The 22,015-nt window shown below is 37.1% G+C and overlaps 1 protein-coding gene, 2 non-coding genes and 1 pseudogene across 3 annotated transcripts; 2 read left to right on the forward strand and 2 right to left on the reverse strand.

Annotated features, from left to right (window-relative positions):
- Window positions 1–9,556: 9,556 nt before the first annotated feature.
- Window positions 9,557–10,140, forward strand: LOC135704334 (large ribosomal subunit protein eL20-like; annotated as a pseudogene).
- Window positions 10,141–14,239: 4,099 nt separating this feature from the next.
- TRNAE-UUC (transfer RNA glutamic acid (anticodon UUC)) lies at window positions 14,240–14,311 on the reverse strand. The gene has a single exon. It is a non-coding gene; the product is annotated as a tRNA-Glu (tRNA).
- Window positions 14,312–14,513: 202 nt separating this feature from the next.
- Window positions 14,514–14,586, forward strand: TRNAR-ACG (transfer RNA arginine (anticodon ACG)). Its single transcript has one exon. It is a non-coding gene; the product is annotated as a tRNA-Arg (tRNA).
- A 125-nt stretch (window positions 14,587–14,711) lies between these two features.
- On the reverse strand, window positions 14,712–15,866 carry bug (thioredoxin domain-containing protein bug). Its single transcript, XM_065225770.1, has 2 exons — window positions 15,777–15,866; window positions 14,712–15,710 (listed from the first exon to the last, which is right to left on the reverse strand). Exons 1-2 carry the CDS (start codon window positions 15,811–15,813, stop codon window positions 14,827–14,829), a joined length of 921 nt encoding a protein of 306 aa, XP_065081842.1. The 5' UTR covers window positions 15,814–15,866; the 3' UTR covers window positions 14,712–14,826.
- Between the last annotated feature and the right edge of the window lie 6,149 nt (window positions 15,867–22,015).

The following is a 22,015-nucleotide window of genomic DNA, read 5'->3' on the forward strand; positions in this document are numbered from 1 at the left end:
CGCACAAGGTGGGGGCGCGAATGAATGTACCAATCCATTTTCAAACTATCATCAACTTAACTGGTGACAATAGTAAACGAAAGAAACAAATTTCAGATCAGATCGGAAAACTGGGAGGAACAATTTTGAAACGAACTTTTTTCCTCTTATATCGAATCAATTAAAGAAAAAAAAAACAATTACACTATTCATCAAACAATCGAACTACTATCTTCCATCAAAACCAAACCCCCAACTTCGCATATATGCTTTTCTGATCGCAAATTCGATCACGAAGAAGGATACCGTACCACTTTCCTCACATATCCATTTGAAATTACAGACTCAAAGACGAACATTATCTACATTACCTATATCAAAAGCAACTGGATCCCACGAAAGAGGAAGGAAAAAATAAAAGCAAATGAAATGGAAATTTTAGTAACATATCGAGAGATTTAGGTTTTAGGAAATACATACATACCATTAAAATCCTCAAAAAAAATATTCAGTTTCACCGATTTTCTTCCGAACGATGCGCACCAACGCATCCAGTGTAATTGTTATTATTAGAGATGCAATCTATTAGAAAATATAATTGTTTTAATCGAACCAATAGGGTAAAACAAACCGACAGCTACTATGAAGCCTTAGTTTTGAAAAAAATTTCCGTTCCGGCAAACCAACTATTATAGTGTTCATAAAGTATTCGTGTGTATGCGTACCTTAACATCGTTGCCATGGTGATGTGTGAATAATATGCATCAACCGAAAATCGTTAGTCAAATTCGAAAACAACGGGGTTGCTTTGATTGAAAAAAATTCGCTCCGGCTTTATGTTGAGCTTGTGAAGAATTCTACCACGTAGTTAATTTTTACTCCGGTGCAGATTTTAAACGTTTTCAAAAATGATCATCAGAAACTTAAGAGAAATGCAAACATGTCACGAATCCTAGGAACCAACAACATGAAACGTACATTACAACATTACAATTAAAAGACCTTTTCCGCATTCTAAGCAGAAACGACACACAACTACAATTAGAAAATTATCCCGGTGCTTCTGAGTATTTTCCCCTCCCTCGTGAGACATAGTTTAGCGAACCAAATATCGAAACGGAAAACCCAGTTTTTTACAAGGAAAAAGTCTACTATAATTACAATAAGACACACTCTATACATGTATATTTGACAGAATCCCGCTAATGAAAAAGTAAAAAAAAAAACCTAGATTAAACTAGTGGAAAGTAGTAATTATTCTCAGAATTCCCGCGGGCGTACATCAGAAAATATGTATACCCCTCCCTCTCTAAAGTAAGACATTTTTTAACGTCAACCAAAAAAAAAACATACAACAAGTCAACCCAATCTAATAATACAACGTACATTTTAGAACCGTTCTAGCAGAAACCGTTTAAGTTCCAAGTATATCAGCTTTTTTATCTGTAAATATTTTTATTGAAAGTTGAATATGAAATGGAACAGAAAAACTATCGTCATACTAACATTTAAAACAAAAATATATCAATCGGAACAGGAGCGCCACAAGCGAAAGAGAATTTAAACTAAAAAAAAAGAATATGAAACTATAGGAAATAAATTCACAACCTAAAGGAACAGATATTGAAGAAGCAGCAGAGGAAAAACATAAAATCACTGTAAACATTGTCCGTGTGTGTATGGTATAAACAAAAACCTAAAAAAAAACTATATATTTTATCACAATACGATAAAATTCAAGGAAGAAAAATATCAAGCAAAATCTACGTACGAAAATCAATTAGAGAGCATAGCGAAAGAGCGAATGGAAGAGGCAATGGCACACGAATCGTAGTAGTTTGTAAGATACAATTGCAGTGAATGGAGGAGATTGCTATGGAGACGAACGAAACCGAACAAGCAAATTAAGGCACAGCAGACAAACAAAAACAGATACTAGAGTTGTAGAAAGGTAAGGAAAAAGCATTTTTCAGAAGCGAAAAGAAAAGGGGAGACAAATGAATAAAAGGAAAACGGTTAGTGTGTGCAACTGTAGCAGGAAACCAGCAGCAAGCAACAGTAAAAATCCGAAGAATAAAAATGACGAAGACGGAGAATGGATAAAATATAAACTATTGAAATATAAAGACGAAAACACAAACGGTGGGAAGTTCTCTGTGTGTCTAAAACACCCGAAATGGCCATTTGTTGATGTTTGTTTTATTTATTTGCTCAAACAAGTTTTCATCTAGTAGTCGGCGTTTAATTTATTTATTTGATCAGGCTCAATTATTCCTCCACCAGAATAGAATCCGCTTCCATTGGTTTCATTGTATGGCAGAATCGCCAACGGGGGACAGAGCGCTTTCATTGTAGTAATGGACGTAAAACGTGGTCATCACTCAAAACTCATCTCGAAATGGATGCTATCCAAAGTCGATGACGCATCGACCGAAAGAACTGCTGATGAAGAACAATGAGGAGGACCACACAATGCACTATGGGGCATTTTCATACAACCAGGCGGTTAACAATATTTCTATCATTTTTTCACAATTTCTGCTATTATTCTTGCTTTGTTTCATCAATATAAGGTGTGCGTTATCACTTTTCAACATTTTCACGGCCAACTTTTGAAAAGGGCCTAACTTTTGATTAATTAAAATTTAATTTTTACGATTTTATAACGGTTACAGTTTCAAGCTTGTTTTCAGAGAATAAAATCTATTGAACAAAGACAATCTACCATGGTTTTATTGGGGGGAACACCGTAACAAATAAAAAAAAAACCTTTTTTTTGGAAATATGTTTATTTTTTTCAACAAATCTTCTGTAAAATAAATACAAAAAGCCATGATACAATAATCAAAATCAAATATGTTTCAACGAGTCCGTATCGTGCTCTCTTGCCGTGCGGATCTATTTGCTTTTTGCTTAAGGAAGTGTTACTACTACCTAAAGCTACAACAAATTTAAACAGCACTTTTCAGTGCTCAACCTGTAAAAAATTTCTGCCTTGTTCAACTCCTCTTATTCCTCTTCGATCCTTGTTTGGACCCTACCCGAGGTAATCCTTCTTGGATATCGATTTGGAAAATTTCTCTTCGATCCTTCAGATTCTTATAGTAATCTGCTTGGAAGTCGATTTGGATAAAAAATTTACCGCCGCCATGGCGCCTAAACGCAAAAGAAAGGGGCAAACTCTTGACCCCCCTTCTGAAGAAATTAATTTGAGTAATCAATTTGATTTGCTCACGGATGATGAGAATGATCCATCATCCAAGAAAAATTCTAGTAAACTTTCGCGGCTTAATGCCAAGAAGGAAAAGATTCCCCCTATTGTGATAACCACTACCGATTTCCATGCTCTTCGCATGGAACTTTTGAATTTCGTGAAAGTTAAGTTTTCACTACAAATTGGACGTCGGGGTGAATGCCGTGTATTGGCTGAAACCTTGGACGGATTTAAATGTCTTCTCAAGAATCTTACTGAGAAGAAGCACAAATTTTTACTTACGACACCAAAACTGAACGTGTGTTCAAGGTTGTCATGAAAGGACTGCATAGTGGTGAATCCCTGGATCAGATCAAAGATGAACTGGCAAAACTATTTGGAGTTGTGCCACTCCAAGTAATCAAAATGAAAATGAAATCCCGTCCTGGCGATCCGCGCAACGGGATTTCTAATGATTTTTATTTAGTTCACTTCAAGTCTAGTGAACTAAACAACCTTAAGGCCTTAGAAAAAGCTAGCCTTATGCTCCATGTCCGAGTGAAGTGGGAACACTTCAGGAAGACTGGAGGAAATTTCCAAAACCTCACTCAGTGCCGTAAGTGCCAGGGATGGGGTCACGGAACTAAAAATTGCTACATGCCAGCTAAATGCATGAATTGTGGTGATTCCTCTCACGCAAAGGACGACTGTCCTGTGAAGGAAGATCCTAAGATATTTAAATGTTCAAATTGTGGTGAAAACCACAAATCCAATTTTTGGGAATGTAAGACTCGCAAAGCGATTCTACAATCTCGTTCTAACCGACAGGTAAGAAACGCTCCACGTTTCCGACCAGGTACAAATTCCTCTGCTGTTAACATCGGTCAGCGAGGAACAAATTCTACATTCGGACCCGTAGGTACAAATATCACCCCTGCTTCAAATTTTTCATCTGTACCTACTCCTCTCGCTGCTAACAATGTTCAGCGAGTTAATGGAGCTACCTATGCTGCTATTGCAGCGGGTAGAAATCAAAATACTAACCAAAGTAATTCTAACGGAAATTTTGACAATTTGACTTAGGAAGCATTACTGCCCCTAAAATGGAATTTTTACAGAATTCATTAATTGACATGATTTCTGATATGCTTAAATCTAACTCCATGTTTGATGCTATTCAAACTGGAGTAAAATTTGCAAATAATATTGTCATGACTTTAAAATTCAGCAATGGATATTAAAGCATTAAATATTGTAAATTAGAATGCTCGATCTCTTAAAGATAATGAAGACGAGCTATTTAATTTTTTGAGAGTTCATAACGTGCATATTGCCGTTATAACTTAAACGTTCCTTAAACCTGAGAGGAGCAACACAATAGTTGGGTAAAGAAGAACTGCATTATAACACACCATCGACTGGAAATGCTCTCGCGACGTGGGGCTTTAGGTAGTGATGAAAACGTCGCTAGAACTATTCCACAGCCGCAGTCAGTTTATGAGCAACAAGAGGGACGCACATTTTTGCCTGTGGACTTGGAGACATACTTCAAGTCCCCGCGTACATCGTACGGGCTAGGCAAAAATGTGCGTCTATCTTGAAAACTGTCGCTTTAATGACCCTTCGCTCATTTTCAACTTCTATTCAATTTTCATACTGCCGTACTCTAACGGAACTATCCACCTACCCTCTTCTAAAGATCATTCTCTAGCTAATAAATCATCACACTAAAGCTTCATGTTAGCATTTCCAACCAACCCTGACCATAAGGTTAAGAAGGACGCAAATTACTTGATTTATAGAAATGATCGTCTTGATGGACCCTGTGGTGGCGTTGCCATCATTATTCATAGACGAATCAAGCATAAAATTCTTTCTTCATTTGAAACCAAAGTTTTTGAAATTTTGGGAGTTTCTGTTGAAACAAAATTTGGACAACTTACGTTTATAGCTGCCTATTTGCCATTCCAATGCGTAGGCCAGCAAAAGAATTTTCTCAAGGGTGACCTCCAGAAACTTACCCGTCATAGGTCTAAATTCTTCATTATTGGTGATTTTAATGCAAAACACCGCTCATGGAATAATGCTCAAAGCAATTCCAATGGTAATATTCTGTTTGATGATTGTTCTGCAGGTTATTACACTATTCAATATCCAAACAGCCCAACATGCTTTTCTTCTGCAAGAAATCCCTCAACTATTGATTTGGTCTTAACTGATTCATGTCATCTTTGTAGCCAATTGGTTACCCATGCTGACTTCGGTTCTGATCACCTTCCAGTAACTTTTGAAATATCCCAAGAAATAATTTCTAATCCCAACAGCTTTACTTTCAATTACCATAGAGCTGATTGGGAGCAATATCGAACATTTATGGAATATAACTTCGATCCAAACATTCCTTTGCAAACCAAAGATGAAATTAATTATGCTCTTGAATCTCTGACTACTTCTATAGTTGCAGCAAGAGCTGCCTCAGTACCAAAATGCGAGGTTAAATTCGATTCAATTATAATAGACGATGATCTTCAGCTCTTGATCCGTCTTAAAAATGTCCGTAGAAGACAATTTCAAAGAACACGCGATCCTGCCATGAAAGTTATCTGGCGGGATTTGCAAAAACAAATTAAAAAGCGATTCTCTGCCCTGAGGAACTAAACTTTTGAAAATAATGTTTCTAAATTAGACCCGAGTTCCAAACCCTTTTGGAAACTCACAAAAATTTTGAAAAAACCTCAAAAGCCAATTCCAGCGCTTAAAGAAGGTGGTAAAATTTTGACCACAAATTTGGAAAAAGCTCAGAAACTTGCTAAGCAATTCGAGAGTTCCCATAATATCAGTTTGGGTCTTACTAGTCCTATTGAGAATCAGGTTGCTCGGGATTTTCGGAATATTTTCTCTCTGGAAAATATTTTTGATGATTCCTGGGGGACTGATTTGGACGAAGTAAGGTCTATAACTAAAAAATTTCAAAATATGAAAGCTCCAGGTGATGATGGAATTTTCTATATCCTCATCAAAAAACTCCCAGAGAGTACCTTGTCTTTCCTGGTAAAATTATTTAACAGATGTTTCCATTTGGCATACTTTCCTGATAAATGGAAAAATGCAAAAGTTGTTCCAATTTTGAAGCCGGATAAAAATCCAGCTGAAGCTTCTAGCTACCGTCCAATAAGTTTGCTTTCTTCAATAAGTAAACTTTTTGAAAAAATAATTTTGAATAGAATGATGCTTCACATCAATACGAACTCAATTTTTGCAGATGAGCAGTTTGGATTTCGCCATGGGCATTCAACTACTCATCAACTCTTGAGAGTTACCAATTTAATTCGTTCAAACAAATCTGAAGGCCACTCAACTGGAGTTGCTCTTCTAGACATAGAAAAAGCATTCGACAGTGTTTGGCATGAAGGTTTTATTGCTAAATTGAAAAAGTTTAATTTTCCACTTTACATTATGAAATTAGTTCAAAATTATTTAACTGACAGAACTCTGCAGGTAAATTATCAAAATTCCAAATCTAATCGACTACCTGTTAGAGCAGGAGTTCCTCAGGGTAGCATTCTTGGGCCTATATTGTATAACATTTTCACTTCGGACCTCCCTGATTTGCCTTAGGGTTGCCACAAATTTTTGTTCGCTGATGACACAGGCATTTCCGCGAAAGGAAGAAGTCTTCGTGTTATTTGCAGCAGACTTCAGAAAAGTTTAGATATTTTCTCTTCTTATTTACAAAAATGGAAGATTTCTCCCAACGCTTCCAAAACTCAACTTATAATATTTCCACATAAGCCCAGGGCTTCCTTTTTGAAACCTAGTAGTAGTCACATAGTCACTATGAACGGAGTTCCAATTTCCTGGTCAAACCAAGTGAAATATCTTGGATTAATACTTGACCATAAATTAACTTTTAAAGATCACATTGAGGGCATTCAAGCCAAATGTAACAAATATATAAAATGTTTGTATCCTCTTATTAACAGGAAATCCAAACTTTGCCTGACGAATAAACTTCTAATATTTAAACAAGTTTTTAGACCGGCCATGCTTTACGCTGTGCCAATATGGTCTAGTTGTTGCACTACCAGGAAAAAAGCACTTCAAAGGATTCAGAACAAAATTCTGAAGATGATTTTGAAGTTGCCTCCCTGGTACAGTACTACCGAAGTACATAGAATTTCGAATGTTTACGAACTTTAGCACAAATGTCCATCAAAATAATTAATAATTTCCGGCAAAAATCGTTACAATCCTCAATTGCAACGATTAATTCCCTTTATACTTAGATAAGATTTAGTTTTAGTTATTTAGTTTTAAGCTATCAATTGTTATACTGACATGCAGGTTTAAAAAACCTGTTTAAAATACTGAATTGCCAAGAAGGGAACAATGTAAAAACACTTAGATATATATCATAACAATTAAGGCTGGTAAGTTACTGTAGTAACTGGAGCACCTAGGTTAAAAATGAAATGTAATTTATTTTGAATTTGGAACAAATAAAAAGTTAATAAAAAAAAAAAATATGTTTCAACGAATTTCTTTTTATTCCTCTGTTACAATATCATCATGAACAAATTCTTCTTCAATTTCATCGACTGCTTTCATAAGTTCCTCCAAGGCATTGAAGTTATTAGTATCGACTACTGAATCACTTACAGAATTTTCAAATATCATGAAACTTTTCACGATGTCGGGATAATCCAGGGATACTTTTTTCTGTCGTCTTTTTGCCATCCAAATGGAACTGATCAGTGGGTCCGATTCATTAATGGCACGAATAAAGACATCATGTAATTTTTCTACTCTTGATCGTTTTCTTGCATGATGGGTTCGATATTTTTTCAATTGTTTATGTTGACTTTCTGCTGCCTCTTCCGCTAATGAACCAAGTGGTGCTGGTGAATGTATGATTATTTCTCCGGCATGAGCGAGAACTTTATGCACGGTTGCAGGAATTTTGTACCAATCATACAATTTAAGATAGAGCCTATATGTTTCCTTGCAAGATGCATCAAATTTTTCCGGGTTTATTGGCTCTTGGCAGTTAATAGCAATTAATATATTCCGGAATCTGAAAATTAACTCTTCATCAATGTTCAGCACGGAGCTTAAAAGCTTGGGATTTCCAAATGCTCTTCGACAAACGTTTCCTGTAGTACTGGTACCTGCTCCACCCGATCGTGGTTGATCTACTCTTACTCCAAATTTTTCGTAAAGCTGTGTCGCCACATGTTTTTTTCTTTGTTTATATAGTTCTTTGAACGGTTTCGTTACCTACCATTTTTTGATATCCATTCTGTATGCAATATGCAAAAGGCATTCGAAAAATCTTATCCAAGCATGAAGTGGAGATATGCCGTAATGCAAGGCTTCTTCGTTTAATTTAAATCCTTCCTCGAATTTCTCTGCATCATTCATTACATTTGGTGTTGCCCCACATATTGGACAATTCTGCATCGACGAATTTCCAGTGATATAAGTTAAGACTTTTCCGTCTATCATACTGAGGACAAAATCAAAATCAACAAGTATAAACTTATCATTTGAGAGTTCAATTTTCACTGGCGTTAGTTCACTCATTTTTTTTTCTACATCCTATTTTGTAGCCAGAATAACTTCTTTACTCTCTTTAATGAATTCAAGGATGAATGGCCTACAAAATCGAATACTTTGAGGCATGGGATTAAACCACATAATTTCCTTTCGATCATTGTACATGAAGGACTGAATTGGTGTTAAAGTGAACGAAAATACATCTGAATCGTCCTGACATCCTTCTGGTAGCACTTGATGATATTGCGAATATCCAGTTGATCCGTCCATACCCCAGCTACATAGAAGAACCAGTTCCGTAGAAACTAGATCGTTCCTATCTATATACTCGTTGAGCTCTGCATCAATTATTTGGACGATTCGTTTCACTGTATTTTCCATCAGCGCCTGGAGTTTCACTCTTATTTTCAATGCACTTTCTTCGATGAATTCACTAGGAGGGGCGCATATTTTTTTCACTGCTCCGATCACATAGTAAGGTGGAAATCTTGAACGTGATTCACTATGTATTACTTCGTACTGAAATCTACTCAGGGGGTAAGTCATTCTGCCACCTTGTGACTGTGCTGATTGTGTTTCTTGTGTGTTTTTGGGTGTTTCAGGGTGTTTCTGTGTCGAATGAGCTGTCAAAACGTCAAGCGGCAACATACAATGTTTACTGGCAACCATGACTTCCACATCGCTGAAAATGACAGATCCCCCTGCGATCGTCGTTATTTATTGGCGTTGACGGTGACTGTATACAGCTATAGCTCTTTACTCCTATGGTAAAATCCTGCAAAATCCAATAAGCAAACGACAGTCTGTGCGTGATACATGGCGGAATTGATGCACATCTTCGCACCGGACCAGATCGTGGCCAAGTCCCGTTTCTGGTACTCCTGCGGCTGCTGCGTAAGTTCAAGAAGGCCACCGGTGAGATTGTCTCGGTCAAGCGTATCCTGGAGAAAACTCCGCTGCGCGTGAAGAACTTCGGCATCTGGCTGCGCTACGATTCCCGTTCCGGTACCCACAACATGTACCGCGAGTATCGTGATCTGACCGTTGGCGGTGCTGTCATGCAGTGCTATAGCGATATGGCTTCGCACCACCGTGCCCGTGCCCACTCCATTCAGGTGAGTTGCTTTTTGGTAGTATTGACCCGGAAAGAATCACTGATGCGAATGTTTTCCCAACAGATCATCAAGGTCGAATCGGTTGAGGCCTCCAAGACCCGTCGTGCTCACATCAAGCAGTTCCACGACTCGAAGATCCGCTTCCCGCTGGTGCAAAGATACCACCACAAGCGCTACAGGAAGCTGTTCTCTTTCCGCCGACCGGATACTTACTATCAGTAAACCAGGAGCCGCCGTTCATGTACTGTTAATTCCACTCTTTTTTAGGGAGTAAAAATGATGAAGATCTGTAAGAAACCATGTGAACATTCTTCGTGATTCGTTAAGAAAGAAAATCCGTGAGTGGAATAAAAAGTGGATCCTACTGGTTGGAGGAAGTTGGTTCAATGCTTCCCTTGAGAACAACTATTTTGTGAAGATGGATGAGTTTGAATTGGCGATTTCATGCCGCATTAAATTTAGCAATGACGGAAATTCGTAATTGAGTAATGCGGTGTGAACATTTCAAAAGGGCCGAATTGCTTTTGTAAGCAATGGCTTTAGACGTCGATTACTCACGAATGAAAGCTCACAGCTGGTAAACTTCGCCCTGTACTAAGTGTATAAGACTGGTAGTTCTCTACGGGCACGAGTCTCTCGAAACGGATTTCCCATACAACGGAATAGAGAAAGGGGTGATCGAGAAATTTGATTGTAATTTATGTAATCTACCCTGCTGGTAGAACCTTTTATCAAGTCATGGAAAATTCATCATACAATACTTTAAGGTCCAGCGGTGCTCAGCTGAAGGCATATGGTGGGCCATATTGCAAGTTTCTAAGTAAAGTGTCTTTAGGGCTATTTGTGATTATAGGTACTATTTTTAATAATATTAAACGTTATCAATATTATAATTTTTATTTTTTAAAAGCATAAACCTCAGGACAGTACTCAATGATGTCCTCAGGGATGTCCTCGAGAGGGTCCTCAGGATTATTCTACAAAAATTCGTTTTCTAATTCAATGATAGTGACAGAAGTATATCTGTAAATATCGCGCGAGATCTTTCATTGAAAATGACATTTGCCAGCCCTGGTTTTAGATGCACAAAAATTGCACGAGTACATTACTATGGTGATAAGGTTTATTTGTTTTCTTCTGTGAAAGCATGTTTAGTCACAAATCGTGGATTTTTAGATATTCTCCATACTGCAAAAATGATTTTCCTACCACTGAAGGGGTGACATCTCTCGGATCTTCAGTATAGCTACTACTCATATCATATAATAAATTAATGTAATTAAAAAAAAAGTAAAATGTAATTCATGTACTTTAATTACGATATTTTTTTCAACTGTAATTAATGGAGTTAAAAAGTAGTTAATGTTCTACATTGTGTAATTAACAGGCAGGGCACGCTAAAAATCGTTAACCCAAATTCAATATTGTTGAAATAAACATGCAAAAAAATCGCTGATATCCTGGGTCACATAAATAAACCAAGCGTTCTGAATAATTTGGCAGGTTAGTTTGGTTTGTTTACTCATTTGAGAGGTTCAGATCAATAAAAAGCAGATCATACCAAAGATGAATACTGTCAAAAATGAATGATTAAATCAGATCATGGATTGGTCTATTATAAACAACATATGATGTAAACATTCTTGGAAGTGGTGCCAGGATTGATGAAAAACTATCTGTTATGTGGAGACTGCCTGGGTGGCAAGGTGTTTGGAGTGTGTTTTTGTGGGTGTTAACACAAGGTGGTAGAGTGACTTACCCCCTGAATCTACTCAATCCAGCCTCGATAAGTACACTAAAAGCCTCTTCTGGTGACATCATTCCTCGTTGATCAGTTAGTTGAGCCAGCATGGTTTTAGAGCTTTTTTGGTTTTTTTAAAATATGCCCAATAACTTTAACTAAATTAAGATCCTTTCGATTATAAGCGGTCCGTCTTGCAAATAACAAAGCTTTCTCGATGGTATCGAATTTTGGATCAACTGCTTATTTATCGATGACGCGACGTTTTCCTCTTTCACTCAAATCCAAGAAAGGTTTTGAAGGTCATCCACGTTTTGTTCCCGAGGCCGAGGTTGAGGCAACACATTGCTCCTGTTCGATGAATTTCTCGATGCCAAATTCTCCATCAAGCCAATTCCGAAAATACGACTCAAATCGCTCTTTCGTGCGATTAGCTTCATGCCATTTGTTGATGTATTTAGTAACGATTTTATGGATCTTTTCATCGAGACGTTTACGTTTTTCCACCGAGATGTTATAATTTTCACAAATGAATTCAATGGCTCTGTGGACATTGTCACTATGGCTTAATTTTGTGTCTAATAGATTAATAATGGTTCTATTATCCATGCTCACACTTGGTCTCAACCGTAAATTTGAATTACACTGTAGTAGTTTAAATAAAAGCTACACAAAATACACTATGGCTTCAAATTGACACTACAGTAGGTTAAGTACAGGCTTAGGTATAAATTAAACTCATCCGCGCATATGCGTAGGTACATACTTACGCATATGCTTCTATAATTGTCATAACCAGGTACTTACTTTAGAATAAAGCATAAGCGAACTTTATGATAATGATGACTTCTTTTTGTACAAAAGCTTAAGCCCTTTTTAAAAGTTGGTCATGAAATATTAGAAAATGTTTTTTAACAATATCTCCAATAACAATAACTCCAAAAGTTACAAAATAATTGTTGAAAAAGTTTGTTTCCAAGCCGGCTCTTGTACAATTTGAAATCTCCCATAATAACCGAAAATTTTCAAATCGCTTATATTTCCAATGGGGCAGGTTGGGGCAGGCAAACTCTTTAGTACTTGTTAGAGTACACTCAAAACTTCATCCAGAGCTGAGAATTAGCCTGGGAATGTGCGAGACTCGAAAGTTTGTGATCAATAAAGTTAAATTTTCATTAATTTTCAATTATTTTTTTTTCTATTTGTATTTTTAATTTTTTTTTTGTCTCCATCAAATTTCCAAATGGATTTTATTTTCGGAAATCTTATTAAATTACCTTTCCAACGATGTATGATGATGTGGTAGTTATATGATAAATAGTGGATGAAATTTTATTTGAGTGGTAGTGTATTTTTGCGTCAAAATTTGTACATTTCTTACTCTTTTTTTGACTTCGACATCCCATATCTCAGAAACTAAAACTGCTAGAAGCTTGAAACTTTCAGATTCTCTTAGTTGAAATGTTTACTATCGACCAAAAATAACGAAATAAGGATTAGTGAAAGTCGATTTTTTTTTATTTTTGACCGCCTGATATCTGATAGTGCAATGGTTGCTGCCGAGTAAAGAGACGATGGCGTGACACACATCGAGAGTGGCCTGCTTCTGTCGACAGCCGAGTGAACAGTAGTCGGCGTTCTAGTGACTTACAATAGAACATGAAAAGTTCAATATCGACTCTATTCAGACGATTTAAAAAAATCTTTATTTTTCAATAATATTTTTCTATTTAAAATTATACAGAGTTCACACATTTTTAAAATCTTCAACTAACAATAGCCAAGCCTTAGAGCGCAAAGTCATACAGAATGAAGATTTTTTTTTGCAAAACGATGCTCTGAAACATGACGCATCTTCATGCAAAAAATCAGCGCTCAAGGAATTCATTTACCCCCTGACGATATTATGTAAAGAGGTACCGACGCTATCTTTACCCCTTGTTCAAAAAGCCATCCAATCCAATGAACTGCTTGCTTCCTTGGCCTGATTTATGGTTCTGTAACTGACAGGTTTTCGTTATGCTATCAATAAATTACAAATTACAAATTACAAATTTTCACCTTTGACTCAACGTGCGTACTAATTCCGTCTGTGAAGTTGATCTGTGCTATCGCCTTTCATGCAATTTTCTTTCAAAAAAGCCCAAAGCTCTCTTGTACACAATGTTGTACTCAAGATAGTGTACAACGTTGAGAAGACTTAAATAAATGTTATGGCGATCCTAATTCGTCATCTCTTTCACTCTAACTCTGTTCTAATCTCGGTTCTAATGCAATGATCATTTAGACGTAGCATTTGTTGTTACATAAAAATAGCGGAAGAATGAATAAAACGACAAATCCGTATTGTAGGACCTGTTCTCCAAGACATTGTGATAAAATGTGGTGAATTTCCAAATTTATATGATCTACCAGTTCTTATAGGAAATTTATCTAATCATATTGAAAATCTTCATGTTGGAATCTTCTATACTACTTTGTAATATTTAATTTATTGTAAGCAACAGGTAATAAATATTGAAATTCAATTGATTATAATACATGTTTTTAACTCATGTGTTATTCTTAAAAAAATATTAGTAAAATTAATGTTTATTTGTTAGAAGAAAACTTCTCAGAAGGAGAAACATGATCATAAATTACTGTTCAAAAAATTTCCCATACCGGGAATCGAACCCGGGCCTTCTGGGTGAAAGCCAGATATCCTAGCCACTAGACCATATGGGATATATTCATAGGGCTGCCAAAGTCTAATCATAAATTATGATTACTGCTTTTATAATCATAACTGTCCCATGTTTTATGAAATCCTTACGGACCGAGCTACTCTTATGCGTATAACGGAGGATTAGATCTAATAAGAGCATACAAAGCATTCTGTGTATCTTGTCTGACTTTTTGTGATTATTTAATTTTCTCCTCAGAAACAGGTCCTGTGGCGCAATGGATAACGCGTCTGACTACGGATCAGAAGATTCCAGGTTCGACTCCTGGCAGGATCGCACTATATTTTTTAGATCCCTGGTCTTTCCTTTCGAAGATGCAATCCGACATGGATAAGAAGACGTCTTTGTACGTCATGCAACTAAAGAAACTTACTTCCATTTTAACAGTTTATTCGAAAAAAAAACAAATAGCTAAAGCTCACGCAAGGAAACAATAAGTTACAAACTAGTCCTAAAACACCGCATTGACTAACATTTTGAGAAACTTCGCATCTTTCAATACCGATATCATTCTCCTTAACTCCGATGGTGCGCCTCCGATTCCCTCCAGTTCCGCTTGATCATCTCGATTATCTGCACATAGAACAACGACTTGGAGAAGTAGTAGCAACTGCACACGACAATGAAGATCCATGCAACGTACAGCCAGTAGTCGGTTTTCTTTTCCACCTTGTTCGACAGGGGCCCTTTAAAATCCTCCGAGATGTAGTGTGGAACGTTGATCGTCATTTTGTGATTCACCAACCGTGGCTCAACGCCACTGTGTTTCGTTACAAACTTCACCAACGTTTCCAGTGTAATTTCGGTTTCGTTGAACTTTACCAGTGGCCGTCCCTGGTGGAAGAACATGATGGTTGGTAGTCCTACAATTCCGAATTCTGTGTTCAACGAATGAAAATTGAACGCATCGATTGCCGTAACTTTCAAGTCCGGAAAATGACGGGCCAGTGCGTTGTAGTGTGGAGCCATCATAGCGCTGTGAATGCAAGTTTTCGTGTAGAACAGCATAACGACGCAGTTTCCGGCCTGGGTTCGCTTGGTGGAGTTACCGTGCGGCGCAAGGACGCTAATGACTTCTTTCAGCGAGTAGATTATATGCAACGTTCCGTTTCCCTTGGCTGGGATGCATTTCACCTTGAGTGAACGCTTCCCTTCTGTGACCTTGGGATCTTCCACTTCCTGGGCTTGCTCCTCGTAGATCGAACAATACTGCTTGTCCTTGTAGGTGATGTAGTCTAGGAACGAATTGGGGCTTTGGCCCTTTGATGGCATAGTCTGCTGTACTTCATCGCTCTTTGACCTTCCTCCGCCGAAGGGTTTGTAATCCAGAAAGTCACCATTGAGGATGTGTGCATAAAACTCCAAGCCACTGAAGCGAAATGCACTGCAACAATGGATGGCTGAAATGATGCGTTCTTAGCTGTTATTGCTAATTGGTTCAGAGAGTAATTATTAAGTATACTTACAGATGATAATACTTAAAAGAACGTGCCAAACTTTCATATTTTTGTAAGAAAATTAGCTAATATCACTTTTAGTTTGTTTTGATTACACTGGGTACTGTTTGACGTTTTACTTTTTGTTCTTTCGGATGTTTTCCATGTTTTCGCGCATGCGCAAAATAGATCCATATGTAGGTATGCTTCAATTCTGCAGTAGTCAGTATTGTGTTGCATTGGAACGGGTCTGGCAATGTAAATTTGTAGTGCACGTTCGGATAGAAATATCTCCATAAATTTACTTTTTGGCAATTGCTATACTGTTGATCATTCATTATATTCATAAGTCAACTAATAAGCAGAAGACATGCAAGAAAGTCAATGCAGATCATGTGTCAAATGAAATATCTCGAATTACGAATTTTAAATTCAAGGACCTTGAACCTTACAACATTTGGGTGCTTAAAAAATTTATTGATTTATAAATTTTATACCTACTAATATAAACAGACATTCAATTCAAAGTTTTGAAATTAGGCGACTTCTAATATTCTTAATTGAATTCAATTTTCATATTTCCAAATTTAGTATCCCATTCAAAATTAGGCTCCAAACATGTACAATCAATGTTCAGGTACTTACTGAATCATGTTTATTTACAATAACTGGAGTGAACATTCACCAATGAAAATGCATTTCATATAACAAACGGGTTTAAAATACTTCAACATATTATTTCCGGATGTTTTATGTTGTAGAATTATAACAGATAAACTGAACTACATTTAAGTTTGTCCTTTATCTTTGTTCAAAAAAAAATATATATATATCAAATAGCGAACTGTGTAATTAAATAAATTGAAATTCAATTAAATTGTTTCATACTAACATATTTTTGAGAGTTTGAACTATATCAAAATCGGAACCAATTCAATACATTGTAGAACAACATTTGAAATGGTACTATCAACTTTAATAAACAAAACTTTGGTGGTTCTTTTCTCGCCAACCGAACGCAAACTAATAGCATCATCAGATAGGGGAAACTTTTCACAACCCGATGATGGTGTTGGTTTGCGTAGGCGAGCCTTGAGTAACGAGAAAATGGTTTTCGAAGTTTTGTTCGCAAAAGCTGATGTGCGCTTTTCTGTTGTTGGTCGTATAATATGCTTGATTGGTTTCGCTATTTGACAGCTCAATTGGTTCCCGCACGGAGAACAAATTATAGCAGACGTAATTATTTTTTCGGTCAAAATAACTATATTGTTCAATTGTTTTAGAGATAACCCGAAACTTTAGTTGATTTGACTATATATAGAGGGCAACAACTATAGTCCATAGTTGGCTCCTCGGTTGGCCCAACTATATTTTTCAATAGATGAACAAACGTCAAACTCCAAAATACAACTATGCTTTAGTTGATTCAAGAAAACTATTGTTAGGAAAGCAACATTTTACAATGTTTATTAAACGAACTGCTCTTCATTATTGACATATGAAGGAAGTTTGTTTTGCTTCTTTATCGATCTCAAAAACACAACTGAAAAATCATAAAAAAAGTGTACAAGAACATTCAACTTAGATTTGAACCGTGTTCATCTGCGTGAGAGCCAGCAATCTTATCGCCTGCTCTACGCATCACAAGTTAAAATTGTGCGGATTTATGATGATCAGTTGAAACCGAATTATATAAATAAATTACATTTGACGTTTGTTATAATTGATCAAAGTTATAGTTGAATTGAGTATAAGATGAACAGTTGAATCTGTTAGGTGGATATGATTGAATTGACGGTCAAATTAATGTTGGAATAACTATAGGTTTCTTTCAAACAACATTATTTTTCCATGTGAAAGTAACTATTAGGATTGTTATCTTAACTTAACGAATTTGTTCTCCGTGCGAGATTCTATCCGCCAGACTATATAATTCTAGATAAACATTTCAAAAGGTCCTATCTGCATTGAGCGATTCTCTTCATCGACTTTCTCTTCCATTAATAACTCAACTTCAAAAGTATTCCCTGCTGTGTTCAACGTTCTAAGCACAAGATAGGAACTGCTGCTATCCAACTGTGTGGCAAAATTAGCACCAAATGCATTTGCGTAGGCATGGTTATCAGAAGAGAAAGTCGATGAAGAGAATCGATCAAAGCAGATAGGACCATTTGAAATGTTCAGCGACTATAATTTGAACTGGGCATATTATATAGGGCTGTATTAAAATTTTCAAACATTATGGTATCATTTTGATAAGTCTTTTGTCCGGTTTTCTTTCGCTGATATATGCCATTAATGTTGCAAATCGTAGACTACGTTACAAGACAATAAGTTATAATCTCCATTTCACAAATAACGACGGCAGTTCCAATATAGCAGATGAAATAAAAGTTGAACACAAAAGCGAAGTTCCAGTTGGGCCGATATGACTATGAAGAATAGGAAACACTTATCAAAACTTCGATTTAAATAATCTTCACTTCAAAATTGCTCTTACTTCCCTGGTGACAGAATTCTGAACTAAACTGTGCACCATTCAATAGGTCTTGCGCATCTGAACAATTCGACCAAAGGCAGCGAGTCCCTTCGTACATTAGTGCCGCCTGGTGAAGAAATTTTCAACTAAACTGGCCACTATACATTTGATCAAGCCAAAAAAGCAACCATCCATCTAGTTGAGCTTTCAAATTAAAACAAGTAATTATAAGTCAAATCGTATATTCCCGGCGCCTGGTGTGAGAATTCTGATCTAAGCTGACCACTATACAATAGGTCGTGTAGACAGCAACCTTCTATCTAATCACGACTACGACTTATTAAGAATTTTCCTAGATTTTTTTTTCTACTGGAAATTCTACTTTAATTTTTTAAGAGATTTCTTCGAAGTGCTAGACCCTTGAAAAAAATCCAATCCCAAGAACTTTCAACATAGTCCAAATTCCAGAACCTTCAACAGCAATGACCCGATTTCGCCAACCCCAGAATTTATAATTTAATAATTTCACATAACCGTATTCCCAAAAAAATTTAAATCATTTTAAATATGGATGTTTAAGGTATACTTTAGTGCAATAAGACTACTGAAAACGCACATGGGTTTCGTAGAACATTAGAGAAGATTTTCAAAAACAGGGCTGACAAAATCGGGTCAATACTGTACTTATTATGTTTTAAAATGCAGGTTCGTGGATTTTTTTTAAAAGTCCGGTGCGTTGATATTTTAAAAGTCTCATTGACTAGCACATTTAGGAAAGTTTCAGCTATTTAAGCTATTTTGAAGAGAGAAAAATCACGAGATGATATACTTTTGTCCGGTACTGTAGGGCAAGGACACACTTGATCCCCCTCGGATGAGTTTCTACAAAGTATCTTCTAGACGAAAGGTAATGTTATGGTGACATTTGCGTCAGATTTAGGAACTATATTTTTTCGTCGGTGATTGGCTCTAGATTGCGGAACAGAGACCGACGTTAAATAAAGTAAAGAAGTAGGGTAGATAGGGGCAATATGGTCCCCCAAAGAAAAACACATCATAACACATGAAAAAATTTGGAATGTGAGAACTTCAGAGCGATCACCATTTTGAATGCCGCCTACAAAGTGCTATCCTAGATCATCTTCCGTCGTCTATCACCTAAAATGACCGAGTTCGTGGGAAGTTATCAAGCCGGCTTCATCGACGGCCGATCGACAACGGACCAGATCTTCAGCGTACGGCAAATCCTCCAGAAAAGTCGTGAATACCAGGTCTCAACGCATCATTTCAAGAGCAAATTTTCATTACGTCGAATGTAACAAAAGTAAACAAAGTCGAGCTATCAGTGTCAATCGATTCTCCTGCTATTACACTATATACCCGAATATAGGATCAAATCCCATTTTTAAATTTATTTACCAGTTAAATTGCTTTTTGACGTAATCACCTTCCGATCAAAATAGTTTTCGATGTTACTTAAGTCACCCAATTTCTATGGAGATGCCGTTTGACTTAAGTAACAGCGCTGAGAAACCCGTGAAAAGTGTACGTTCGTCGTTTCGCTTTTTCATTATTAAAGTGAATAAATCGAACTGTTTGTTGCTAAGATGATTTCGGTGGTCCTAAAATGATGAATGGGCTGCACGTAAGGAGACGTAATTGATGATTCTCCCGAATATCCTGGTAAATACTCTTTGACTTAAGTAACAATAGGGGCCACCAAACGACGTATAATAACTTTTGACTCAAAAACCAGTATTTTTTAGCATGAAAGCAAGCGATTTGCATTTGTATGATTAAAACCCTGCTAAATATGTTAAACATTGCTATCACTATGAGATTATATGTGTTTACTTGGAAATAGGAATAACTTTTCGGTCATCAAAACAAAACTTTATTTTTCTCGGATTGGTGCGAATGTTACTTACGACATAATGAAAATTTGCTCTTGATTTGTTCATCGACTTTAAGGCGGCATACGACAGTATCGACCGCACAGGCACAGAGCTATGGAAAATCATGAACGAGAACGGCTTTCCTGGGAAGCTGATCAGACTGATCAAAGCAACGATGGACGGTGTGCAAAACTGCGTAAGGGTTTCGGGTGAACTATCCAGTTCATTCGAATCTCGCCGGGGACTGCGACAAGGTGACGGACTCTCATGCCTACTCTTCAACATCGCTCTAGAAGGTGTAATGCGACGAGCCGGGCTCAACAGCCGGTGTACGATTTTCACGAAATCCGGTCAATTTGTGTGCTTTGCGGACGACATGGACATTATTGCAAGAACATTTGGAACGGTGGCAGAACCATACACCCGCCTGAAACACGAAGCAGCAAAGGTCGGACTGGTGGTGAGTGCGTCAAAAACAAAGTACATGCTAGTAGGCGGAACCGAACATGACAGGATTCGTCTAGGAAGTAATGTCACGATAGACGGGGATACTTTCGAGGTAGTGGAGGAATTCGTTTACCTTGGATCCTTACTGACGGCTGACAACAATGTGAGTCGTGAAATACGAAGGCGCATCATCAGTGGAAGTCGTGCCTACTACGGGCTCCAGAAGAAACTACGGTCAAAAAAGAGTCACCCCCGCACCAAATGTACCATGTACAGAACGCTAATAAGACCGGTGGTCCTCTATGGACACGAGACATGGGCTATGCTCGAGGAGGACCTGCAAGCACTAAGGACGATCTCCGTGCAGGAGAACGGTGAGTGGCGGCGAAGGATGAACCACAAGCTCGCTGCACTCTACGGCGGGCCCAGCATCCAGAAGGTGGCCAAAGCCTGTTGCAAGAATGCCGGACAACAACCCTGCAAAGTTGGTGTTCGCTACTGATCCGGTTGGCACAAGAAGGCGTGGAGCGCAGAGAGCACGACGGGCCGACCAGGTAGAGCGTGATCTAGCATTGGGCATGACCAAGGATGAAGAGCGGCAGCCGCAAACCGAGTATTGTGGCGTACTATTGTTGATTATGTCTTATCTTAAATGTGATGTTGTACAAATAAATGTATGTATGTAACACATGAAAAACATTCATAAATGTATGATAGCTGTGATCATGCTCATGCTTTGGAATATGTTTGATAATATACAATATACAAAATATGGATAAAATATGATAGACCCAATAAATTATTATGTTTGAAAAATTTTAGTTTTTGCTCCGATCAACGTTAAAGTTAAAAAAGTTAACGTTTTGACAGGTTTTCACTAGAAAATAACATACAGGAATCATGTGAAATAGAAACATAAGTTCTTTTAGCAACAGTTACGTGTAAAATGTAATATAGTGAATGCAATGCTTGTTTTCTTGACTGCATATCTTATAATATTCTAGAGATTTTGAGCTAATGTTACATTTCTATTATTATCTTAGACATGTAATTGAATTTTGATACGGTTTTCATGGAGATGCATATTAGAAGCATTTTCAACAAGTTTGTAAAAAAATTAGATTGAGTTAATAGGTATTATGCCCAAACGAACGGTGGCCCATCTCGCCCCGTATGGTCTTCTTGCCCCTATCCATCCTACCTATATTTTTGAGAGTAGTTCTTATGTTTTCACTCCCTGATATTTGATTCAGTTTAATTTGAAGTTGGATTCTCAGTTAGGAGAGACTTGATCCCCAAGGATTATAAACACTCAGGATTAAGTGTGTGTGTGTGAGATTGAGTGCCTTAATAAACAAATACCATAAACGAACAATAACCCAAATAGTCGAACTTTTTCACAAATGGTTTGGATGATACACTAGACACGTCGTTATGCAAAATAACCA

The sequence above is a fragment of the Ochlerotatus camptorhynchus genome, unplaced genomic scaffold (assembly GCF_037179485.1).
Source record: "Ochlerotatus camptorhynchus isolate MF236.1 unplaced genomic scaffold, CSIRO-AGI_Acam_v1.1 ptg000234l, whole genome shotgun sequence".
Classification (NCBI taxonomy): Eukaryota; Metazoa; Arthropoda; class Insecta; order Diptera; family Culicidae; genus Ochlerotatus; species Ochlerotatus camptorhynchus.

Coding starts and splice junctions, on each gene's coding strand:
- bug (XM_065225770.1), bottom strand. CDS start 15,813: ATGAAAGTTTGGCACGTTCTTTTAAGTATTATCATCT. Junction 15,711..15,776: donor TCTTTTAAGTATTATCATCT/GTAAGTATACTT, acceptor GCATCATTTCAG/CCATCCATTGTTGCAGTGCA.